Source organism: Notolepis coatsorum (assembly GCF_963971535.1).
Source record: "Notolepis coatsorum genome assembly, chromosome: 3".
Taxonomy (NCBI): Eukaryota; Metazoa; Chordata; class Actinopteri; order Aulopiformes; family Paralepididae; genus Notolepis; species Notolepis coatsorum.
The window spans coordinates 71,325,126-71,348,759 of NC_140167.1; the positions used below are offsets into that span (position 1 = coordinate 71,325,126).

The following is a 23,634-nucleotide window of genomic DNA, read 5'->3' on the forward strand; positions in this document are numbered from 1 at the left end:
ACAGAGAGGAAGAGGAGGGTTAGACACCACAGAGAGGAAGAGGAGGGTTAGACACCACAGAGAGGAAGAGGAGGGTTAGACACCACAGAGAGGAAGAGGAGGGTTAGACACCACAGAGAGGAAGAGGAGGGTTAGAGGAGAGACACCACAGAGAGGATGAGGAGGGTTAGACACCACAGAGAGGAAGAGGAGGGTTAGACACCACAGAGAGGAAGAGGAGGGTTAGAGGAGAGACACCACAGAGAGGAAGAGGAGGGTTAGACACCACAGAGAAGAAGAGGAGGGTTAGAGGAGAGACACCACAGAGAGGAAGAGGAGGGTTAGACACCACAGAGAGGAAGAGGAGGGTTAGAGGAGAGACACCACAGAGAGGAAGAGGAGGGTTAGACACCACAGAGAGGAAGAGGAGGGTTAGAGGAGAGACACCACAGAGAGGAAGAGGAGGGTTAGACACCACAGAGAGGAAGAGGAGGGTTAGAAGAGAGACACCACAGAGAGGATGAGGAGGGTTAGACACCACAGAGAGGAAGAGGAGGGTTAGAGGAGAGACACCACAGAGAGGAAGAAACCTAGCATGATTGAACTTGTAGATTATACAAGGAGGTTAAGGAACCCTCTAACCTGGTTCATTATTAAAATGATGAATGTTTACATTAAGAATTGACCACAAAGCCGTTAATATACCTTTTATTTAACACGATCAACACGCTACAGCTGTCAACATAATGTAGCATGTATAATATGGCAATACTTAGAAGATATATTTTTTATAATATATAAAACGTTTTTTTTATGCGACCTGGGATTTTATGAATCAATATCAGATTATTCAAATTAAATAGAGTCGAATCAGGAACATCTTTAGTTTTTCCCGCGAATCATGGGCTTCACAATCGATAAATTCTTTGTTAATCATAAACATTTTCCTTGCAGCAGTATTAAAAAAAACAAATACTTTTATACTGTCAAATCTAAGTAGAAATATTTTAGGCCACATGGCTCTAGAATCACCCTGGGTCTTTTATTCTTTAAGCTTTACTTACACAGGAACGCTTGCTGAGCATACATGCTCTTTTTCTCAGGAACAACCTGCTATGCAACCATACAGTGACAAACATTCCCACCTGGGAGCTGCCCAGTACAACCACAGTCTGACACTGTTGACCACTAGGAGCTGCCCAGTACAACCACAGTCTGACACTGTTGACCACTAGGAGCTGCCCAGTACAACCACAGTCTGACACTGTTGACCACTAGGAGCTGCCCAGTACAACCACAGTCTGACACTGTTGACCACTAGGAGCTGCCCAGTACAACCACAGTCTGACACTGTTGACCACTAGGAGCTGCCCAGTACAACTACAATCTGACACTGTTGACCACTAGGAGCTGCCCAGTACAAGCTCAGTCTGACACTGTTGACCACTAGGAGCTTCCCAGTACAACCACAGTCTGACACTGTTGACCACTAGGAGCTGCCCAGTACAACCTCAGTTACTGTTGACCACTAGGAGCTGCCCAGTACAACCTCAGTCTGACACTGTTGACCACTAGGAGCTGCCCAGTACAACCTCAGTCTGACACTGTTGACCACTAGGAGCTGCCCAGTACAACCACAGTCTGACACTGTTGACCAGTAGCAGCTCCACTGGAACAGTTGGAGATTCAAACGAAGAACCATATAACTGCGTTTTATGTTTATTCAGAGGAACAATGTTTTCAACCTTTATAATATAAAGATGGTACGTTAAAGGGGAACTCCAACATTTTGGGAAATTAGCTTATTTAACATCTTCCCTGGAGTTAGACAAGAAGATACATACCTTTTTTGTCTCTGTGCGTGCATTTTAGCTTTGGGAATAGACGCTCCGTTAGCATAGCTTAGCTTCATCACTGGAAGTGAGGCAGGACAGTAGCCTTACAGTGCCTTACAGTGTATTGCAAGGTCTGACATTGACCAAACTTGATATGCATGACCTTGGTGGGCTCTAGGTCAACTCCTGAAAAGGGGGTCAATGTCAGACTTTGCAATCAAAAGTTAGGGGGCTAATAACCCTTGCCATAATTTCAGTGCGCCCCCTAACTTTTGATTGCAAGGTCTGACATTGACCCCCTTTTCAGGAGTTGACCTAGAGCCCACCAAGGTCATGCATATCAAATTTGGTCAATGTCAGACCTTGCAATACACTGTAAGGCACTGTAAGGCTACTGTCCTGCCTCACTTCCAGTGATGAAGCTAAGCTATGCTAACGGAGCGTCTATTCCCAAAGCTAAAATGCACGCACGGAGACAAAAAAGGTATGTATCTTCTTGTCTAACTCCAGGGAAGATGTTAAATAAGCTAATTTCCCAAAATGTTGGAGTTCCCCTTTAAGAGTGTTGCGTTCATCCATAGTTAAACACAGTAGAGGTTGCATACTTTCTGGTGATGCATGAAAATACACGAGCTGTCCAAAAGAACTGATATGGTTCTTCAGTGCAAGGGTTTAATTGTTGAGTGAAGGGGGAGCATTCATTCACCTCCGCCTCGATTGAAAACAGGTTCCTGATCAAACTAACTGAAGTGATGCAGTGGTGTTCTTCACTGCCTCACTGAGCACTGAGTAAACCCCTGTATACCTTCCTGGACATTTACATAAACATTTTACTGTACATTTTACTGTATATTTCTTCGGACTGTATATTTTAGAATGTATATACATATTTTAGAATGTATATCTCATACTGTGTATTTTTATTAGTATTCTTATTTTTGACATTTTTAATAACTGAATGTGAATGTTCATCGTGAGCAATCTGTGGTGCTGAATGTCCCTCGGGATCAATAAAGTACTTCTATTCTATTTCATTTTTATAAAAGATCGAATATACAGACAAAAACATGAATTATAGAAAAGTAGGCTCAGCATTATAGGGAGGTGTAGTGGTTACGTCATCTTCGTTTTTTCCTGTTCCACCCTCTGCTCCACTCCATGTATTTCTCCATTGACCATTTCTAAATCGGCTCGTCTTAGAGAAATAAAGCATTAACGTTGGCATGTTGTACCTTTCTGTGCGTATTCATCCACAATCTATAGCTCAACATGAAAATATTCGCAAAATAACGTTTATGTTTTCGTTCGCTGGGAAACTACACTTCTATTTGGCGCTGCTGACTGACGTCACCATAGCGTAGACGCCTGGCTTTAGTCACAGACCTAGGATCAGATTTCCCTTCCATTCCATAAGCTTAACAATTCGTACAATGGGAAAATAACTGACCCTGAATCTGTGGCTAGTATCTCTCTGGTGGTCATAACCATTCATCTCTAAAGCCAACCACCATTTTTAAAAGCAACAATCACGTTAACATATTTGTATTTATATTTTAAATCGTATAACGTTATTTCGCTGCATATTAAATCACTGTAAATACTAATGTAAATCATAGTTTCATTGTACATATTGTGTATAATTAATAACGTTAATATTGTTTTTTACATGACGTTAGTAGCTAGCTAGCTTGCTAGCCAGCATTCCCGAAACTCTAACATGCCCCGATTTAAAATGGTTCTCTCCTCTTTGTATACGTTTGTCCTCACAAACAAAGTATTCTGCCAGGGAACTTATGGACACAACAGTAGTGGTAGTTATAAGGTTTTTGAGCTTGTAACGTTAACGTTAGTTAGCTATCGTGGTAGCCCCTTTCGTGACTGTGATGCACCGAGTGCATCACAGTCACGAAAGGGGCTACTATCGTATCAACATGCCGTGACGTGTAGCTAGCTAGCTTGCTAACCGGCATGATGCGTGTGCAGTGTTTGCCCCACAGGTCTGAGAAGAGGACCTGCTCATTTTACTCGTTCCCGAAACTCCTCTACATGCCCCGATTTAAAATGGTTCACGACAGTAGACATAATGCTACGTAATAGCATTTAGCAGGGTAACGTTAACTTTTGTATCACAAACAGTACTGTATTTGCAAATCTGATATGTCATAAATGTATAGATGTAGCAGTACTGTCTATCTGTATGTCATGTATGTCATATATGTTATGATGAATTGAAAATGGGGGACCCTGATGTAAACAAGACGAAAGTCTTTCTCTGGTCTGCATCCCCTTAACAATTGTATGTATTGAGCTGTACTGTACTGTACCCATTCTGCAATCTGTTAATAAACTTTTCAATCAATCAATCAATCAAGCTTGGTACTATGACCACGTGACGGGGATAAGGCGACAGCCTAAGAGACCAATAGCATAGCGTACTGAACAACAGGCTGCCTAGTGGTAAATGAAGTTCTTTTTTTACGACAAATTTAAACAATCATGTTAGTGGTAGAAGGGAACTCATTTTGTGCAAAAATGGAAAGCTTGCCAATGTTCATGCGGCAGAATTGTTACAATAGCCGATAATCCATTTTCCCAATGATAAATCCCTATACGGGTGGAACAACCAGTGACGTCAGACTACACCTCCCTATAGTACTTGCACTGCATCGAATCTAACGTCAGTGTTGATGGTTTAGTTCTCTGTTGGTATCATACCTCTACTCCTTCTGAGAAAATGAAGAAGGCGGTGAAGATTAGAAAAAGAGCGTTGACGAACCCGGCCAACACCTCCGCCCTCACGTACCTGAAAACAAGTTGAACAATGCAGTGTTAAGAAGAGCTCGTATTTACTTACAGGGGCACGTTATCACTTAATTGTGTATTAGCTTAACTTCTAATCCTAAAATAAACAAGTCCTGTAGACATAGTTAAGAGAATTGTTATCATTCGCAAATATTTAAGACTGGCTTTGGGTGCTAGTAGAAACCAACAGGAAGCTTTAAAGGACCATTCCGCTCTCATTTTGACTTCTCGCCTTTACTAGGAATTGTCCCTGTCTTCAACTATTATATGTGTTTTAGCAGCTAACCGCCTACCTCACTAAACACCTTTCAATTGATTAGATTATCTGGGTAGACTATAGTATGAAGCGAATTGTATGGGTAACAGAGCCTAGGGTGTAGGCAATGGGGTCAGAGTTCAGTGATGTTGAAAAGGGGTGGAAAATACTACGAGAGAGAGAGAGAGAAGAGAGAGAAAAGAGAGAGAAAAGAGAGAGAAAAGAGAGAGAAAAGAGAGAGAAAAGAGAGAGAAAAGAGAGAGATAGATAGATAGATAGATAGATAGATAGATAGATAGATAGATAGATAGATAGATAGATAGATAGATAGATAGATAGATAGATAGATAGATAGATAGATAGATAGATAGATAGATAGATAGATAGATAGATAGATAGAGGAAGTGTCGGGTTTCACCGTGGGCTACAAATCAGTGCTATGTTAACGTCACAGAAACCTTAACGTCACGGAAACCGTCAAATCAGAACAGCTTAGTTGAGTGAGGGAGGATCTCGTGAACTCGAGACTAGACTGATGAGTCAATATGGTAATTAGAGACACAGACCCATTGATACTAACTCCTATTACTATAAAAACATGCTAAACACAGAAAAAGGCCATTTATAATGCATGTCCCCTTTAAAGTTGTTTGAAAGTCACTAGTGATAGGTAATTATGTGTAGACCCTTGTCGAAACCCACTAGGTTGTATATATTTCTTGCTACGGTTACTGTATTACTTTAAGTTTGTTGTTTATTTTCTTGGTTTGAAGACTGAAGGACAACAGTAATATTTATATATAGTTTTTGCAGTGGTATTAAAAAAATATACCATTTTGAAAGAAATACCACCATGACAATTGTATTACAAGTTAAAGACATACAAAAGATTGTAATTTGTACTGGGAAACTAAATATCGTCAAAACTGTAAAAGATATATTTTGGCCACATGGCCCAGTCCTAGTTTTTAGCACCTTCCCCTCTATACATTACATGACACTAAACCATTCTTTATTCTATTTGTATTCTATTTTATTCTATTCTTATTCTTAGGCAATTTGATTGGTTGTTATTGGTTGTTATTCTTATTCGTGACCTGTTCTGTCTAAATGTTTAATGTTGAGCGATTTGCAGTGTCAAATTTCCCTCTGGATAATAAAAGTATTTCTATTCTATTCTATTAAACTGGCTATGAAACATATAAATTAGTAATACTGAGTATAGTGCTAATCAGATGTATGTACAGAGTTGTAGTATTAATATATACAGTGCGTAATGTAGTAAAATGACCGGTGTCACCAGTAATACCGGTGTCGTCGTGAGTTTATTAGTCATGGGAAATTTCACATCACTGTGACCCTACTCTGCAGTGGAACGATGGCTTTACATGAGTCATGTTCACAATTTGGCAAAACTCACAATTACTATTCGATAATCACTGGGAACTATTCAATTACTAATGACATATTCCATTCAGCGGTGTAACAATGAATAGGGTCCCCCTCAATACACTACATTGTAGGTGCCGGTAAAAAGAACGATATTCGCATATACTAATTGATTTTTTTTTTTATAATTTAACGACTATTCGAAAATCGATGCTCTTCCCTAATAATTTTATTTCTCACACAATTTATGGTCAACGCCACTAAGAAATCGTACATGTCTGAGCGTGGACTCTATCTTAGCTATTCTTACAGCACTGATTCCATCTGATGAATGGAGTTGATGAATGGGGAGAGCGAAAATGTAATAGAAGGTTCAACTATGTGTAACACGTGTGAATACCAGGGATTACACCGTAGGGTTATACTGAAAGACCAGACGCATCCCAAGACATAGCCTGATCCAAATGTTAACCTCATGATCGCAGTTCAATCAGTATTTGTGAACACATTCCAGAGAACCAAGATACTAATCCGAGACGACATCAAGTGCCCCTTTCCAGAGCCACTCCGTTGATTTCATCGATGCATTCAAATGTTTGCTTGAAACACGACTTGTATACTTTTTACATATCTGTAGATACTATATCTATATCTGTACATACACAGTATCACTTACCTACTCTTAATAGTTATGTTACCGGCCAGTATGACTACTAGTCTACTACCATCGTGTCTTTATACCTGCATCACTGTACATATTAATACTACAACTCTGTACATACATCCGATTAGCACTATACTCTGTAGTACTCGTTTATATATTCTATACACAGTTTAATCACCTGTACATTGTACATTACTATTGCACTTTGCTGTTTTACATTTGCACTCTGGTTGGATGCCAAACTTATTTTCGTTGTACTGTACTTGTGCTGTATAATGACAATAAACTTTAATCTAATCTGAAATCTAATATCAATGTCCGCCTTCATTTGTGTGGAGATTGATGATGAGGAGTTTGAAGACTATATGTTGTGATGTTATGGGCTGAGTATACACCTAAGTGTAGGTGCAGTGAGGTGTAAGTGTAGGTATGATGAGTGTTATAAGCAGGCGAAGAGGGTGGTTGTTTGGGATGCTGGATGTGACTGTTGAGTCTCCTAGGTCCGACACCACGAGCCTGAGGCTACACTGCAAGCAAGTCAGTGGATTTTTATTTACTCATATGCGACTTAGATCTGATTATTTCATCACATGGAATCTGAGCTTTTCAATTCTGATTTGGGCCACTTTCATAATTATGTGGTCCTAATTCAGATATCATATAGGTCACATTCTTTGCCATGCGACCTCAGTCTGAACAGCCGTGCGACTTTCTTGCGACTTTTACGTCACTCTAGATTAATTTGTACATCCATCTTCTTTATTGTTCCTTTGCGCATGCGGGTCAGTTCAGGGGTGTGACCGGTTCACACTGGAATCTGATCTTGGCCACATTAAAAGAAAAATAATAATAATAATAATAATAATAATAATAATAATAATAATAATAATAATAATAATAATAATAATAATAATAATAATAATAATAATAATAATAATAATAATAATAATAATAATAATAATAATAATAATAATAATAATAATAATAATAATAATAATAATGTGAACATCCAAACAAAAAAAGTCTGATCTGAGCAATAAATCAGAATTGAACACCAACGCTTGCAGTGAAAACATAGCCTAATGCATTGCAGTGGCAGGTACCCACTTGAAAACTCCAACAGTTTGTAGGCAGCTCCCCAGCCACACACACGCACAAACATATGAACTGTTTCTGCGCCAAAAACGAGTATTCTCGTGTTTCAAATCCAACCGTTCAGCGCCAATAACAAGTTCTCGTTTTTAGATCATTGATCTTTTTCCTTTGATCCCCATTCTAAACACTCGCACGGACCTCCCTGTGTCTCCCTGGCACCGCTGCCCACGTTAAAATTGCAATGACGATCTAATCCCGCCAGGTGGCAGTATTGCCTACCTTTTGAACTGGGGATCTCAGTTGTCTTTCAATACTGCGGTACCTCCGGCTGCAGGAATCCCTTCCCCCTCAAAGTGAATCAGAACATAACAATCTGTCGGAGATTTGATCGCCTGGAACCTATTGTTTCCCGTATTACAGCCGTGCCCAATGCACACGAATAATTGCGATCGCGATGGGATTATTCATTTTGGAGTACCTTCTGACTAAGGTAAGGTCTATTCTAAGTCTATTTTACCTAACCTAAAACATGCTTTTGTATCGATCACAGCGTCGTCTTTTACCGAACCTAAAACATGCTTTTGGTAACGATGCAGCTTCGTAAAACGACCCCCCCTCCTTGATGATTTTGTGAAGAAACATATATATGGTATATACCTTTGATTTGGAAATAATATAGGTTTCAGGTGGGCAACCCGAACGATTTGGACATATATGCATATAACACACGAGCTAGAAAAAAAGACTGGATTATTTTGGAAAGGGGCGATATTTAGCGTGTAATAGCGCACAGACTAAAGTATGTAGAAATGAACTGGTTTATCAGTGTTGGACTATAAACAATGCCTGTCAAATGAGCCATACTATTGTCTCCATAGCTATAATACAGAACACACGATGGGTGTTGCAATGACGATCGAATCCCGCCAGGTGGCAGTATTGCTCAATGAGTTAAAGAGATAGTTATGATTTTTGGAACCCTAGCCCTATTTGCTACTAAAGGAGCACGTCAACATTATGGGAAATGCGCTTACCGTCTTCTCCTAAGTGAGACAAGAAGATAGATACCAATCTCTTCTCTGTGTTCAGTAGAAAGCAATCCAGCTAGAAGCTAGCCTAGCTTAGCACAAATTAATGGAAGCCGATTCGGAACACTAGCCTAGCTTAAAACTCCGGGGGAGGTGTTTTTGGCCAACAGCTAGGCTAGCGGTCCATAAAGCTTGCAGCCAGATAGCTTTCTACTGATTTAACAATGATGTTGTTGACTCACTGGTAGAGTCCTTTGTCATCACGTACTCCATGTTGCACACAAAGTGGCCATATCCAAACTAATTTACTGTCAAACTAAATAAATGTGTGCAAAACTCTTTTAAGAAGTTTTGGATGTGTGTGAGATTGTGTGCTAAATCAGCAATGTTTTTGGGTGAAGTGCCCCTTTAAGTAATCTGGCGCAGGTTTACTTTATTTAGCTTTAGTTACCCAATCACTCTGCTACATTTTAGAGAATGTGTGTGAGGTTTTCAACTTATAACTCAGTGAGGAAAGATTCATAGTGACGGTTGTTTCCTGCCGGCCTCGTTCGCTGTGCTGATATTGCTTCGGTGTCAACGGCAACAGTGAGAACATTCTAATAATCAAGTGAATCGTGATGTGGTGCTACGTTCTGAATTAAACATTTCTAAATAAAAAAATACTTGTGTGTACAAGGCATTTAGTGTCTTAGGACAAGTCCCCCGTCATCTGTCTCCGCCCGAAAACTCACAACAATGGCAGACTGACCCTCCTTCCGTAAATGGCGCTGCCTATGACGGCTGCCAGTCTGTTTGCGGTGGTGAATATGCATATGTTTGTCTCAAGGCTCTGTACCATTATTACTATCTAAAATGTAATAATTGTGGAATATTACTGTAATGAGCTGTATGTGTATGATCCAAGCATCCTATGATCCTCATAGGAGCATAACAGAAAAAAGCATTCCATGTGAAGGTATTCTGTATCTTTGCATGTCAACTAATAAAGAAACTTGAACTTGAAACTTGACCACCCAAGCCTCTCCAAAACCCTGGAGAAAGCTGTTAGGTTTAGATGTGGATAATCAGTATTCTTACCCGTAGGAGAAGGAGTCATTGGACGTCCACCTTGAGATGACTGACGCTGCGACACCTGCTAGGAGTGCAGTGCAGTCGAAGAACATGTGAAAAGAATCTGATATCAAGCCTAAACTGGGAACAAAAAAACACAAAAGGAAAAAAATGCGTTAGGCCAGAGACGCCACCTGAAACTCGTGGAACTTGTTTCACAGACAAGGCTCGTGGAGAGATTTCTACATATCAAGTCAAGGTGAAAACCTTGTGTGTCTGAAAAATTTGTTCTGATAAACCTTTACATTTGTCTGTTATTTTCTCATGCAGAATGAGAGACTTCCTGTAAACGTAGAAGTAGGGATGTCCCGGTCGGAGCCGATCACAGCAGATTTTAATTGATAGGTATTGACTATATTAACCCAGACAGTTGTAGTGTGGTAGTGAAAAGTTAACCTTCTGTAATGTGGCAGTGAAAGGGTTAAGTCTGATCAAATTCAGATATTTTTTTGTTGAAAAACTAAACCCATTAAGGGAAAGCTGTGATGCAGGAACTTTTCTTCTAAGCAGCTATTCAATTGTCTCTATATCTTACCTACAGTGGATTAGATTTACTAACTTTAATATACTGGAAAATACAAATAACCAATCGGGACTCTGCATCAGCAAATACTTAATATTAAATTACTCTGATCTGGAGTAAAAGACCTGATTGGTCCATGCCTACTTATAAGCACAGCACACCCTGGCAGCACAACACCATTCTCAAATAGGCTATGGTTTGGTCTTTCTTAAAGGGGTACTTCACCAACAAACAATGCCCGTTTTTTAGCACACGATCACACACACACACATCCAAAAACTCGAAACAATGTTGCACATAATCATTTTGTTTGACAGTTATTTTGAGTAAATGACAGTGATGTCATCAAGGACATTGAATCCGTATGTTGTGTTAATTACAGCACCATGAAATGATAGGGTAGCAGTCATCATTTCATGGTGCTGTAATTAACACAACACAAGGATTCAATGTTCCCAATGACATCACTCGTTCCCATATTCAAACAAATGTACACTCAATAACTGTCAAGCCAAATTAATGTGTGCAAACATGTTTAGAGTGTTTGGATGTGTGTGTGAGATTATGTGCTAAATAAATCAGCATTGGTTTTTGGTGAAGTGCCCCTTTAAGCACTAGATTTAATAAAAGAGAGAAGAAAAATAAAAGTCCTGAATGATTGCATTCATTTGCAGGCCAAATACGTTGTGGGGAACACAATTTCAGAGATTTGTCAATTAGCCTAATGCAACGATTTGCTTAGTCAACAAAATGCTATGAATATAAGTAAACAAAGATCTTGTGGAGTCAAAGGCAGCCCCCGAGAGCAATGACATATTGAACAAGCTCTCTGCCATTATTATTTGCTAAATCAACACCCACAGTGGGTCTAGCAGGAACGTGTTTACTACGCATACATCCAGATGCAGGGGTTCCCATGACGAGACGTGTTCGTGCATATCAGACAGACCAAACACTAAATTAGAATTAACACTTCTTGTGATGCATGTATCTAAAGGCCACCCCATACAAACACCACAAGAATACAAGTAGAACACACCAGATGTGCTGCCCGACTATGGACAATTAAATTCAAACTTAAAATAAAAACATACACAACCTATATAAAATTGCACACAACAGGCAAAAATAACATCACCTAAAAAAAACACATCACAGATTCACTGGCAGCCAGGAACCATGTGTACTAACATACAACTGGTGTATCATCCTATTTCTCTAACTATTGGCTTGATCGTGCAGAGTAAACACGTGCAGTCTGTGGCTTATAGAATGAATGAATGAATGAATGAATGAATGAATGAATGAGTCAGTCTGTGGCAGAAACGCTTAAACACCACACTGACTCAACCTGGGCTGTTTCTAACCAGTAACCACACCAGAGATTGCACTGGTTGAAAAAGAAGAGTAATGCATTTGTGATCCCCATCATATGTATATACTCTGTCAGGATCTAGGGGTAACAGTACTGTATATTTGAATACTGCTTATGTCACAAATGTATCAGTACTAAATACCTATATGTCCCTATGCCATAAATGTCATGTATGTTGTGTATGTCATAAATGTCTATATGAATTGAAAATGGGGGACCCTGATGGAAACAAGACAAACGTCTTTCTCAGGTCTGCATCCCCTTAACAATTGTATGTATTGAGCCGTACTGTATTGTACCCATTCTGCAATCTGTTAAATAAAGTTTTCATTCATTCATTCATTCATCTTTTTACAACAGAGGAGGAGGGGGGCGTTGCCAGGCAGCCACCCAAGTCGGTCATGTCAATATACAATGAACATGGGGGACGTTTCGATCTTCAGCAAACTACTACTACCCTGGTCACAAATGTTGGAAAATATGCCCTGAACAGCTGTAGCTACAGTACTGACTGACAACAAGCCTGTTTCGTGCATGCAGGGTGAGCTAGCCGTGCATGTGATCCGGACCAGGAACCGCTGTACACAACACACTGCCCGGCACCGCGGTCCTCCTCCTCCACTAAGACATACGTGGCAGTATCTCCTCCTGGCGGAGAGAAACATAACCAGTGTGGATGATGCGGAACTGAAACGTGAACCTACCTGTTACTCCATATGCCATATGACAATTCCACAAAAGCAAAGGACAGGTTCAAACAGAGGAAGAAGAATAGATTCCGGGATGTTTTATCCGAGAGGATAGATCTGAAATGCAAATACAAAAAGCTAAGTTAGTTCAGGCAGCAGTCGTATAGAGAAGCGTGTGACACAGGGTAACAGTTAGCGATCATCTAACCCAGTAAAGCACACATAAAATAAGTAGCATCAAACCGATACTAGTAACAGTGTTATCGTGATGTTAAGGTAAATCGCCGGCTGCCAGAGTCCAGGCGTCAGTTAGCTCGCTGGCTAACCTGAGTGGCTAACAGAGAGATGGCTGGAGAGCTAACTTCTCTCACGTCAGCTGGCGAAAAGTGATACAAATCGTAGCTATTATACCTAAACCATCCTGAGATCTTGACAAGTAGATTGAATTTGGCAGGCTTGTACTCGTCGTCTTTAATAGATAATGGTAACATCTTAACACACTCTAACAGCCACACTACAGTCACTCACAACAACCTAGACTCTCTCTCTCTGCTCCCAGAGACACGGGAGCTTCCAGCCTCTATGACGCGCCCTCCCCTACGCTGCTGGCGGCAGGAACCATAACACATCCGCTCACGGTTTTTCAAAATAAAGGAACGATTCTGTAAAAGTCTGATTGATTGATTGATTGAACATTTTATTAACAGATTGCAGAATGGGTACAGTACAGCTCAATACACACAATTGTTAAGGGGATGCAGACCAGAGAAAGACTTTCGTCTTGTTTACATCAGGGTGAACTTTGGAAATTACTCAATAATCAACTAGGCTGCAGTAAAAAACTTAAAACCAGATTCTCAAACATAAACATAAAAACGGACAACACGCTCATCACAGACAAGCTGGATGTAGCCAATTACTTAAACACTTTCTTCACAAACATAGCCACAACACTGGTAAACAAACTACCCTCCCACTCAGGGCATTATGGGGTAGAACACATAGTAGCTTACTACAAAAACCTAGGGGTCTACAAGGACGACTTCAAGCTGGAAATGGTAACAACAGATGAGGTACTCAAAAAACTGAGCGCCCTCCAACCTAACAATGCCACTGGCCATGACAACATCCCCTCCAAATTCCTCAGAGACTCAGCAGCCGCCATCACCCCAGTCATCACACACATAATAAACCTCTCCATAAACCAGTGACCCCTCTGCACAAAAAGGGCAGCAAATTAGACCCAGGCAACTACCGCCCTGTTTCTATTCTCACCTCCATTTCGAAAGTCATGGAAAAAATAGTCTACGAACAGGTCGAAAAGTACCTAGCGGAAAAAAATCTAATCTACGAATTCCAATCTGGCTTCAGAACATCCCACTCCACTGACACATGCCTTCTCTATTTGAACGACCACATCAAACAAGAGGTGGACGCGGGCAAATACTGCGGCATGGTCATGCTGGACCTACAAAAGGCCTTCGACACTGTCAATCACTCCATTCTGATTGACAAGCTAAAAGCAATCGGTTTTGATAGTCTATCAGTGAGCTGGATGCAATTCTACCTTGAGGGGAGGGAACAGATGGTGGAGGTAAACGGTACCCTACCCCCCCCCCCCCTCACAGTGAGCTGTGGTGTTCCACAAGGAAGCATACTAGGACCGCTACTGTTCCTAATTTATGCAAATGACATGTCATCAGCTTGTGACTGCAACTTGTTCCTGTTTGCGGACGCCGGACGACTCAGCCCTGCTGGTCTCTGACAAGAACAAGTTACAGGTTGAAAAAACCCTCAGCTCGGAACTAGGCAAAATCTGCATATGGCTCGCTGATAACAAACTATCATTACACATGGGCAAAACAGAGTCCATTCTCTTCTGCTCAAATAACAAAATCAGCAAGACCGACGGCTTCTCAGTTACAGTGGGTGACAATATTGTCACAAGGAAAGATGAAATTACCTACCTGGGTTCCATCCTAGAGGCTAATCTCTCCTGTGACAAAATGGCATCCAATGTAATAAAAAAAGTCAACCAACAAACTCGATTCTTGTACCGGATCTCCTCTCTGGTAAACAAGAATACCCTGAAGACTCTGGCAGGAGCACTCATTCAAGGGTACTACGACTATGCTTGCACCTCATGGTACCAAAGCACCTCAAAGGCGCTAAAAACAAAATTACAAACATCTCAAAACAAACTGGTCAGACTACTGCTTGACCTTACTCCTAGAACCCACCTCACCCCTGCCCACTTTGACAACCTAGGATGGCTTAGAGTAGACGACAGAGTACAGCAACTTGCAATGGGCCTGGTCTACAAGATACACTACACGACCAAGGTACCCATGTACATGTCAAAATACTTCCCAAAGGTCAGTGAATACCACGATCACAACACCAGAGGGAGCTCCACAAATCATGTTAAACCCAGATTCGGCTCAAACAAGGGACTAAACACGTTTCGCAATTATGCCACATCAATGTGGAACGCCCTACCTAAAGCTGTAAAGGAATGTGAATCACTACCCACTTTCAAAACCACTCTCAAAGAACACCTACGGGAGACTGCAATTCGAAACTGGCCCCTGTAAATGTCCTAACCCAACCCCCTCCAATGTACAGTCATTTACCTAATATGGTTTTGTCAATATTCTAATGTACAGTTTTGCTTGTTTGTACAGTGCCCCCCCCCCCCCCCAACCCCCTCCAATGTACAGTAAATTACCTAGTATGTATTGTGAGTAAAGTATGGTTGTCAATATTCCAATGTACAGTCTTGCTTGTACAGTTGTACAGTGTTTCCGCCCCCCAACCCCTCCTAATAATAATAATAATAATAATAATAATAATAATAATACTAATAATAATAATAATAATAATAATAATAATAATAATAATAATAATAATAATAATAATAATAATAATAATAATAATAATAATAATAATAATAATAATAATAATAATAATAATAATAATAATAATAATAATAATAATAATAATAATAATAATAATAATAATAATAATAATAATAATAACAACAATAGACTAATAAAATAAATATTGTAATAGATTTATGTCATTCAAATCTATATTTAAAAATATTGTAATAGATTTCTTATTGATTATGATAGATTTCTGACATTCAAATCTATAAAAGACTGACTAAATAAAGGCAATGCATAAAATGCAGACGTAGTAGTCATCAGCGTTTTCCTTATAGTGTGTATAGACTACTTTTGGGGTATTTAATATATATATATATTAGATAGTGAGTGTATGCTAATAATGTTTTCAAACTCCTTCTCTATGGGAAATTTGATAAAAAAAAATCCTTCTCCGGGGAGAAAACTGTAGAAAACCACGTACACCTGGATTAGTTGGAGCTCTTTTTTGATGCTAATGTAATCTCTGGTCAAGATGAAAACAGCCTCTTTATTGTCACATGTGGAGGAAATCGACCTGCACTAGTTTCCACAGGTTCCCAACACAGTAACACAAGTACAGTACAATGAAAAGAAGTCTGGCATCGAACCAGAGTGCAAATGTAACAGTAAAGTGCAATAGTAATATAGAATGTATAGGTGATTAAACTGGGTATACAATATACAAATTACTACTGGGTGTAGTGCTAATCAGATGTATTATGTACATAGTTGTAATACCAATATGTACAGTGATACAGGTATAAATACAGTATAGTCATACTGACCAGCAGCATAGCAAGAGTATAGGTATACAGCATTATTGTACATGCTATCATGCAAAGTTATATGGGTTATATGCAGGTGTATTAGTAGGCATATGTAATGTAAATGTAAGCTAAATGTAATGTAAATTTAAATAGGCTTACCAATAAGGGCCTTAAAATGAACAAATACCAGTGTTTGTTGTGCCTCTCCATCAGAGAGAGATTAAGAAGAGGTATAGGAGGATTATATGCAGGTCAATTCAGACAGATATGGATATGTATATATTAGGGCTGGGACTTTATCGCATTAATTTTGATTAATTAACTACAGAAAGAATTAAAAGTTAAAAAAAAAATGTATGCATTTAATCGCATGATGAAGAATGTTACCTTTCAAAGGAGACCAGACTCATGCATGTGCTATAAGTATAAAGTATAATAAATAGCAAATCACTTTTTTTCTTAGTCTGGTTTTGAGAAATTGAGATCAATCAAGAGTTTTTTTCCCCCAATGGTCAACTGTTCTGGAATGTCAAAAGTGCTTGAGTTTACAAAAGGTCCTTTGCGCTATATATATAATATATATATATATTATTCCTAAAATTGCTGCACTTTGTTAAAAATTGCATTGATCTGTTGGTCTGTGTAGTAGCTAATACAGGATTTTGCTGCGTAATGTATATTCATTGATTCACTCGTATACCAAAATTCATTTGAATAGACATTTTTTGCTTTTCGCATCAAATATTGATATGCGATTAAAATGTGATTCATTTCTATAACTATAAAGTCTCGAATTAATTCGATAAAAAAATTGTATCGTGTCCCACCACTAGTATATATCACAGTGTATGGTATATGGTGTGTGAATGTGTGAGTGAATGTGTGAGTGAATGGGTAAAATGTGAGTAACAAATTGTAAAGCGCTTTGGATAAAAGCGCTATATAAAAAAGCAGCCATTCAACAAACATTGTTACTCAGCTGATAGAGTTGTGCCCTTCCTGATGACTTGTCGTACAGGACTTGTAAGTGGCTTTGGATAAAAGCATCAGCTAAATGACTAAATGTATATGTAAATTGGGCTAATGAGCTAAACCAGTTTTACAACAGGTTGGACCCCTCCACCGTCTCTCAGCCCCTCAACTCCAGCAACCCCCTCCGTCCCCCCAACTGCCCAACCCCCCCTTCCTGGTGCAGTATGTCTGGCGCCCACAGCTCGACGACTCGCCCCTCCTCCCAATACCTGAGACCCCCACAGTGTGGTTTTCTGCAGACCAGGTGAATAAACAGCTGAACAAAATACACGTAGGTAAGGCTGCGGGTCCTGACGGCGTTAGCCCAAGGGTACTCAAAGCCTGTGCCTCTCAGCTGTGTGATGTGCTCCAGCACATATTCAATATGAGCCTGAGGCTGCAGAAAGTCCCGACACTGTGGAAAACCTCCTGTGTGGTCCCTGTCCCAGCACGTCCAAGGACTACAGGCCGGTGGCTCTAACGAACCTCTCACATAATGAAGACCATAGAGAGGTTGGTCCTGGAGCAACTCCGCCCAGCGATCAAACCCTACCTCGACCCACTCCAGTTCGCCTACAGGCCCTGACTGGGAGTAGAGGATGCTGTCATTTACCTGCTAAACAGAGCCTACACGCACCTAGACAAGCCTGCGAGCACTGTGAGAGTCATGTTTTTTTTTTTTACTTCTCCAGTGCTTTCAATACAATACAGCCTGGGCTGCTGGGTGAGAAGTTGGAGGTGATGCAGGTAGAGGCCCCCCTGGTGTCCTGGGTTGACGGGCATCTGGCGGGCAGACCACAGTATGTGTGCCTACAAGGCTGTGTGTCAGACAGACTGGTCAGCAACACCGGGGCCCCGCATGGGGACAGTCCTCTCCCCCTTCCTCTTCACTGTATACACCAATGACTTCCACTATCGGTCAGAGTCCTGCCACCTTCAGACGTTTTCTGATGACTCTACGATAGTGGGATTCAGATGCAGATTGTACGGATGAAAAAACAATCTGTTTTGTGCATGTTGACTGGAAGCAACTCACTGACAATCGACGGGTGTATTAGATCCATATCTATAATATAAGATATATTTTAAGCACTCGCAAGTGAACAAAGCGCCCCATTGACTTACAGCGCTGGCGTTCTATACAGAAGATAAACAGCGACCCCTGGCCGTGAATGTGTTAATCTGTGTGTAATGTATAAAGGATGGTGATGAGGAGGAATACCGGGCACTGGTGGCGGACTTCGTTACATGGTGCGAAAAGAACCACCTCCAGCTCAATGTGACGAAGACCAGGGAACTGGACGTGCACATGGTTGAGGATTACAAATACCTCAGAGTACACATTGACAAGAAAACTGAACGGGTCAAAACACACTGAGGCACTCTACAGGAAGGGTAACGTGGTGGGGGAGCTAGACTCTCTGGTGGTGGTGTCAGAGAGGAAGAGCCTTGCTAAGCTCCTTGCCATCATGGACAACCACTCCCACCCACTACACACAGACTTGGCCGATAGAAGGAGCATTGTTAGACTAAGACTCCCAAGATGCAACACTGAACGGCACAGGAAGTCCCATTCCAACAGCCATCAGACTTGATAACGCCTCACTGTGCTTCACTGCCTCACTGAGCACAGAGTAACAGTACAAACTCTGGCATATCTTCCTGGACTTTTTACATCGACATTTTACATTTTTACATTTATTACTGTAAATTTGACTGTATATTACTGTATATTTTTGTCTGTATATTTTAGAATGTATATACATATTTTATAATGTATATCCCTGACTGTATTTTTATTCATATTTGTGATTTGTGACTACCTAAATGTTTATTGTGAGCGATATGTAGTGCTGAATTTCCCTCAGGATCAATAAAGTACTTCTATTCTATTCTATTCTATTTCTTCTGGCAGATCTCCTAAATAAAGTGACACACATGTCAATGGTATCTGCCTAGTGTACCTAATTTAAATGTGCCCTGTAGTATACACTCTAGGCACTTTAGTGTGAGCCAGTCATTTGTTAGTGTACCATAGGGTCCAGAGGTCCATTCCATTAATGAAGTAATGTAGTTTGGGCAATCTCCAATTCATATGGGTTCATATAGAAACAAATGCCAGTGCAAATCTTGTCTTTCCACCAAAGAGGACCACCCAACCCTATTGTACAGGACACAATGGTGAGTATTATCACCGGTGATAAATCTGATGGCTGAATGATATAGAGTCTCTAAGGGCTTAAGAGTGGAAATTGCCGATCACATCTCTGTAATCCAAAACAAACAAATCCAAGGAAAACTGCTTCAACAACTCTTTTTCTGCTAATAATTGTGAAGCTGGCTCTGTTTCTGTACACAAATCCAATATTTTGCTGTAATTTACTGGCAAGAACGTTCACATGGTATTTAAATGTAAATCTATAATCAAGCCAAATATCAAGGTATTTGTATTCTATGACTCTTTCAATGTCAGACCCATTTACAGTAGATATACAAAAGTCATTGTAAACTATATTTCTGGCTCTAGAGAATAACATACATTTTGTCTTATTAGAATTTACCAATTTCAGACTAATAAGTGTGTCTTGTAAAGCATTCAAAGAGAGTTGCAGATTCTCAGTGGCTAATTTAATTTCACAGAATCAGCTATACAATAGATAACAGTGTCATCCGCATTAACATGAACTTGACACACCTTCAGAGATGAGACAATATTATTAATATAAATGGTAAATAAGACGGGGCCCAAAATGTATCCCAGCAGGACACATTTTGTAGTAGATAGATATTATGACTGGGCATTTTGTAACTTCAACGACTTCAGTAACCCCACACTTCACAGAGGTGGATGTGGAAGACTACTGTGCCTTGTGGTCCCTGGTGAGCACCAGTGAACGAGACATTGCCCCTCGTCCCCAGTTCTGTGCCCACGTTTTCCCTCCATTGATCCTTACATAGCCAAGGCTGATAAGGACATGGTCAGTATCAAACCTTCCACCAGAGCGTATCTAGCTTTCACACAGGCAGAAGGCCATGTGAAGCAGCAAAGAGATGGCATTCTACAACTGGATAAACCATTGGTCTTCCTTCTCTGCCCTGATACTCTCCGGCATCCGGGTGGGAAACCGAAACCGAATATCCATCGCCGTCTGTGTAAGCTAGCAGACAAGGCGTATTCCTCCACTGCAAATCACTCTTCTTTTATCATTCAAAGTGGCATCTGGGAAAGTAAAGGTGGAACCAGGATATGGGAATCCTGGCTCAGAATACTCAGGTGACATTCTTTACCTTACTATTGCAGACGGGAAGGTTATGGCCCTTTCTACCCTGATGCCTCAACGGCGCTCCCCTCTCTGATGAAGGCCCTTTCGGTTCCTTCATTGAGGAAGTGTCCAAAAACTGCAGAGGTCTCTACTTTCCCACATTTCCTGAAACCAGCTGGATGAAAAAGGTTTCTAACCAAACTCTCCCCTGCCATAAACACAGACATGGTTCAGTTGTAAAATGTCGGCATCACAGTTGAGCTATGGCTCCATGGAGCACACACCATCCTTAGGCTGGTAGGTGTGCCCAATATGCAGGTGTCAGCATGGCACCAGTGACTTCCTGCTTTGAAAACCCTGGCTCTCTCCCTCTGGAGCTATCTAGCAGCTTACCCTACATGGTCCTCATGCAGACCAGCCTTCCCTCCCACCACACACAGTCAGCTGGTTGTAGACTAAGGTTTGCTGGATGGAATGGCTTTTCAAAGTTGTACGTTTTGACATGAGGCATTGGCACACCAATATCTGTCATTGTGGCAAGTTTCATGTATATCATGTGTTTTTTGTGAATGGTGCCACCATGTGGCAGGTTTTATGTGAATCTGGTGGACAACCTATAGCAGTAGCCATAAGGATAAACAAGCTGCAAAGTTGTAAACCAATTCTAGCTGTATATGTACAAAACCTCATGACAGTCAAACTCATGCCTTTTCAAACTTCAAAATGTTTACTATATTTTCATTATAGCACCACCACCAAGCAGATTGGTGTGATGTTTGTTGTGATGCATTTAGAATGTCTGAACCCCGCCCCACACACACACACACACACACACACACACACACACACACACGCACGCACGCACGCACGCACGCACGCACGCACGCACACACACACACACACACACACACACACACACACACACACACACACACACACACACACACACATCCCTAGCCTGTTCACCTGATCACCAAACTTGCTGTGTGAAATCTGGAAACTAACATCTTGAAATGTAATTTAGATAATTGATAGGCCAAACCGTGTGACCTAATACAATTTCAGAAAAAACGCAAACAGAAAGTGATTTGTTACTTGTGAATGCACTACCTTTTGACATGAGGCATTGGCACACCAATATCTGTCATTGTGGCAAGTTTCATGTATATCATGTGGTTTTTGTGAATGGTGCCACCATGTGGCAGGTTTTATGTGAATCTGGTGGACAACCTATAGCAGTAGCCATAAGGATAAACAAGCTGCAAAGTTGTAAACCAGGTATAGCTGTATATGTACAAAACCGCATGACAGTCAAACTTATGGTGTATGAGTTATGCCTTTTCAAACTTCAAAATGTTTACTATATTTTCATTATAGCACCACCACCAAGCAGATTGGTGTGATGTTTGTTGTGATGCATTTGCATTTTAGAATTTCGGTTTTTGAGAAAGTCAAGAAACCTGGACTTATGACACATATAGGAGGTTTTAAACTGTGTCAATATTTGTATTGTTATTGTCTGCATTGCTTTTACCCTTTTTCTTATTCACTGCATTGCTTTTATTCTGTCTGTTTTATGCTCATTTGACGTCTATTTTACTATTGTGAAGCACTTTGGGCTGCAATTCTTGTATGAAAGGTGCTATACAAATACATTTTATTATTATTATTATCATCATCTAGGCAAAAGAACCCCTCTTGGTACTACATTTTCTTTTTAACATTAAAAAAAAAAAAAAAAAAAAAAAAAGTTATTGTCAGATGTGTGGGTTGGACTTCAATGGGGAGGGGTTGCTATTGCTGGCCACACACATCAGGCTTGTGAGAAATTCACACTATAATGAGTTACAAAACCCCAGCCCACGTGTCAGACCAAAACAATAACAAAAAGTAAACCAAGAGCAATACCAAGCATGGCTCCTTTGCCTAGAGGTCGCTGTTTGACCACATTATAGACTCCACCTTTAACACAATCACCCACAATCACCCAAACCAAAGTAATTTGTCCCTAGGCTCTCTTGTGTTTTTCTTGATGGGAAGTAAGAGTGCCTGTTATGATAAGATATGATAAGAAAGTCCTTTATTCATCCCCTTGGGGAAATTAGAGCGTCATACAGGTATGGGCAGGGCAATAGTAGAAAGACATAAATATAGGCAATAAAACTAGATCTGAATATAGAAATATGAGAAGAAAATAAACAGTGTAAACAATATAATAAACTCAGAATATAAAAATATGAGAAAAATAAACAAAGGTGCAGACGAGGGTCTGTATGTCCTATCGCAGGGCTATTCAATTGGGCCAGATTTTAAAACCAGGAAATGTAGATGTTGATGCAGTCAGAGCTTGGTAAAGCTGCATTCTCCTACTATGCTCCCTTTTTATGGAATACGCTGCAAGTGAAACTTTGTCTAGAGGCACTTCCTACTGTGAATGCTTTTAAAGGTATGCTACGATTAGCCCTTCATGAAACATGTAACAGTTTTACCTGATGCTATTGCTGATCTGATTATGCTTCTTGCCACTGCACAAATGGCCTTCTGTATGTGTATTTGATTTGTATGTTTTTTTAGTGATATTAGACGTGATATTAGACACATCCCATTGGCGGCCACTGGGATGCGTCTAATATCACTCTAGACAACCAGCATATGTAAACAGACTTGGGGCTGTTTGTAGAGCTAAATCTATACTTTATAGTATTGCTATCTGTCCATTCTCATTGTCAATTGAGACCCAGGGGTAGGCAACCCTAGGCACAGGGGGCAGCATATATATAAAAAAAAAAAAAATGAAATTTTATTTTTTTATTTTTTTTTGCTTTGAAATATTATAGTGAAATATTTTGCACTGTTGTCGCATTTATCTTGTTGAAATCCTCCCACAGGTTCTTTTTACTACCACATATTTAATTGAG

At 40.2% G+C, this 23,634-nt stretch overlaps 1 protein-coding gene across 2 annotated transcripts in view; it reads right to left on the bottom strand.

The window, feature by feature from the left end:
• The window catches only part of slc30a7 (solute carrier family 30 member 7), a 42,091-nt gene extending 28,790 nt beyond the window's left edge, over window positions 1-13,301 (bottom strand). The window contains exons 1-4 of one of the 2 annotated variants that reach the window (XM_084309826.1): window positions 13,160-13,301; window positions 12,764-12,865; window positions 10,129-10,242; window positions 4,530-4,617 (exon numbers count right to left, since the gene is read on the bottom strand). In XM_084309826.1, the coding sequence (XP_084165952.1) occupies window positions 4,530-4,617; window positions 10,129-10,242; window positions 12,764-12,865; window positions 13,160-13,239 (384 nt within the window). In that variant the 5' untranslated portion in view covers window positions 13,240-13,301. The remainder of the gene's footprint in view (window positions 1-4,529; window positions 4,618-10,128; window positions 10,243-12,763; window positions 12,866-13,159) is intronic. The other variant, XM_084309827.1, reaches the window with a different exon arrangement.
• Window positions 13,302-23,634: the final 10,333 nt, after the last annotated feature.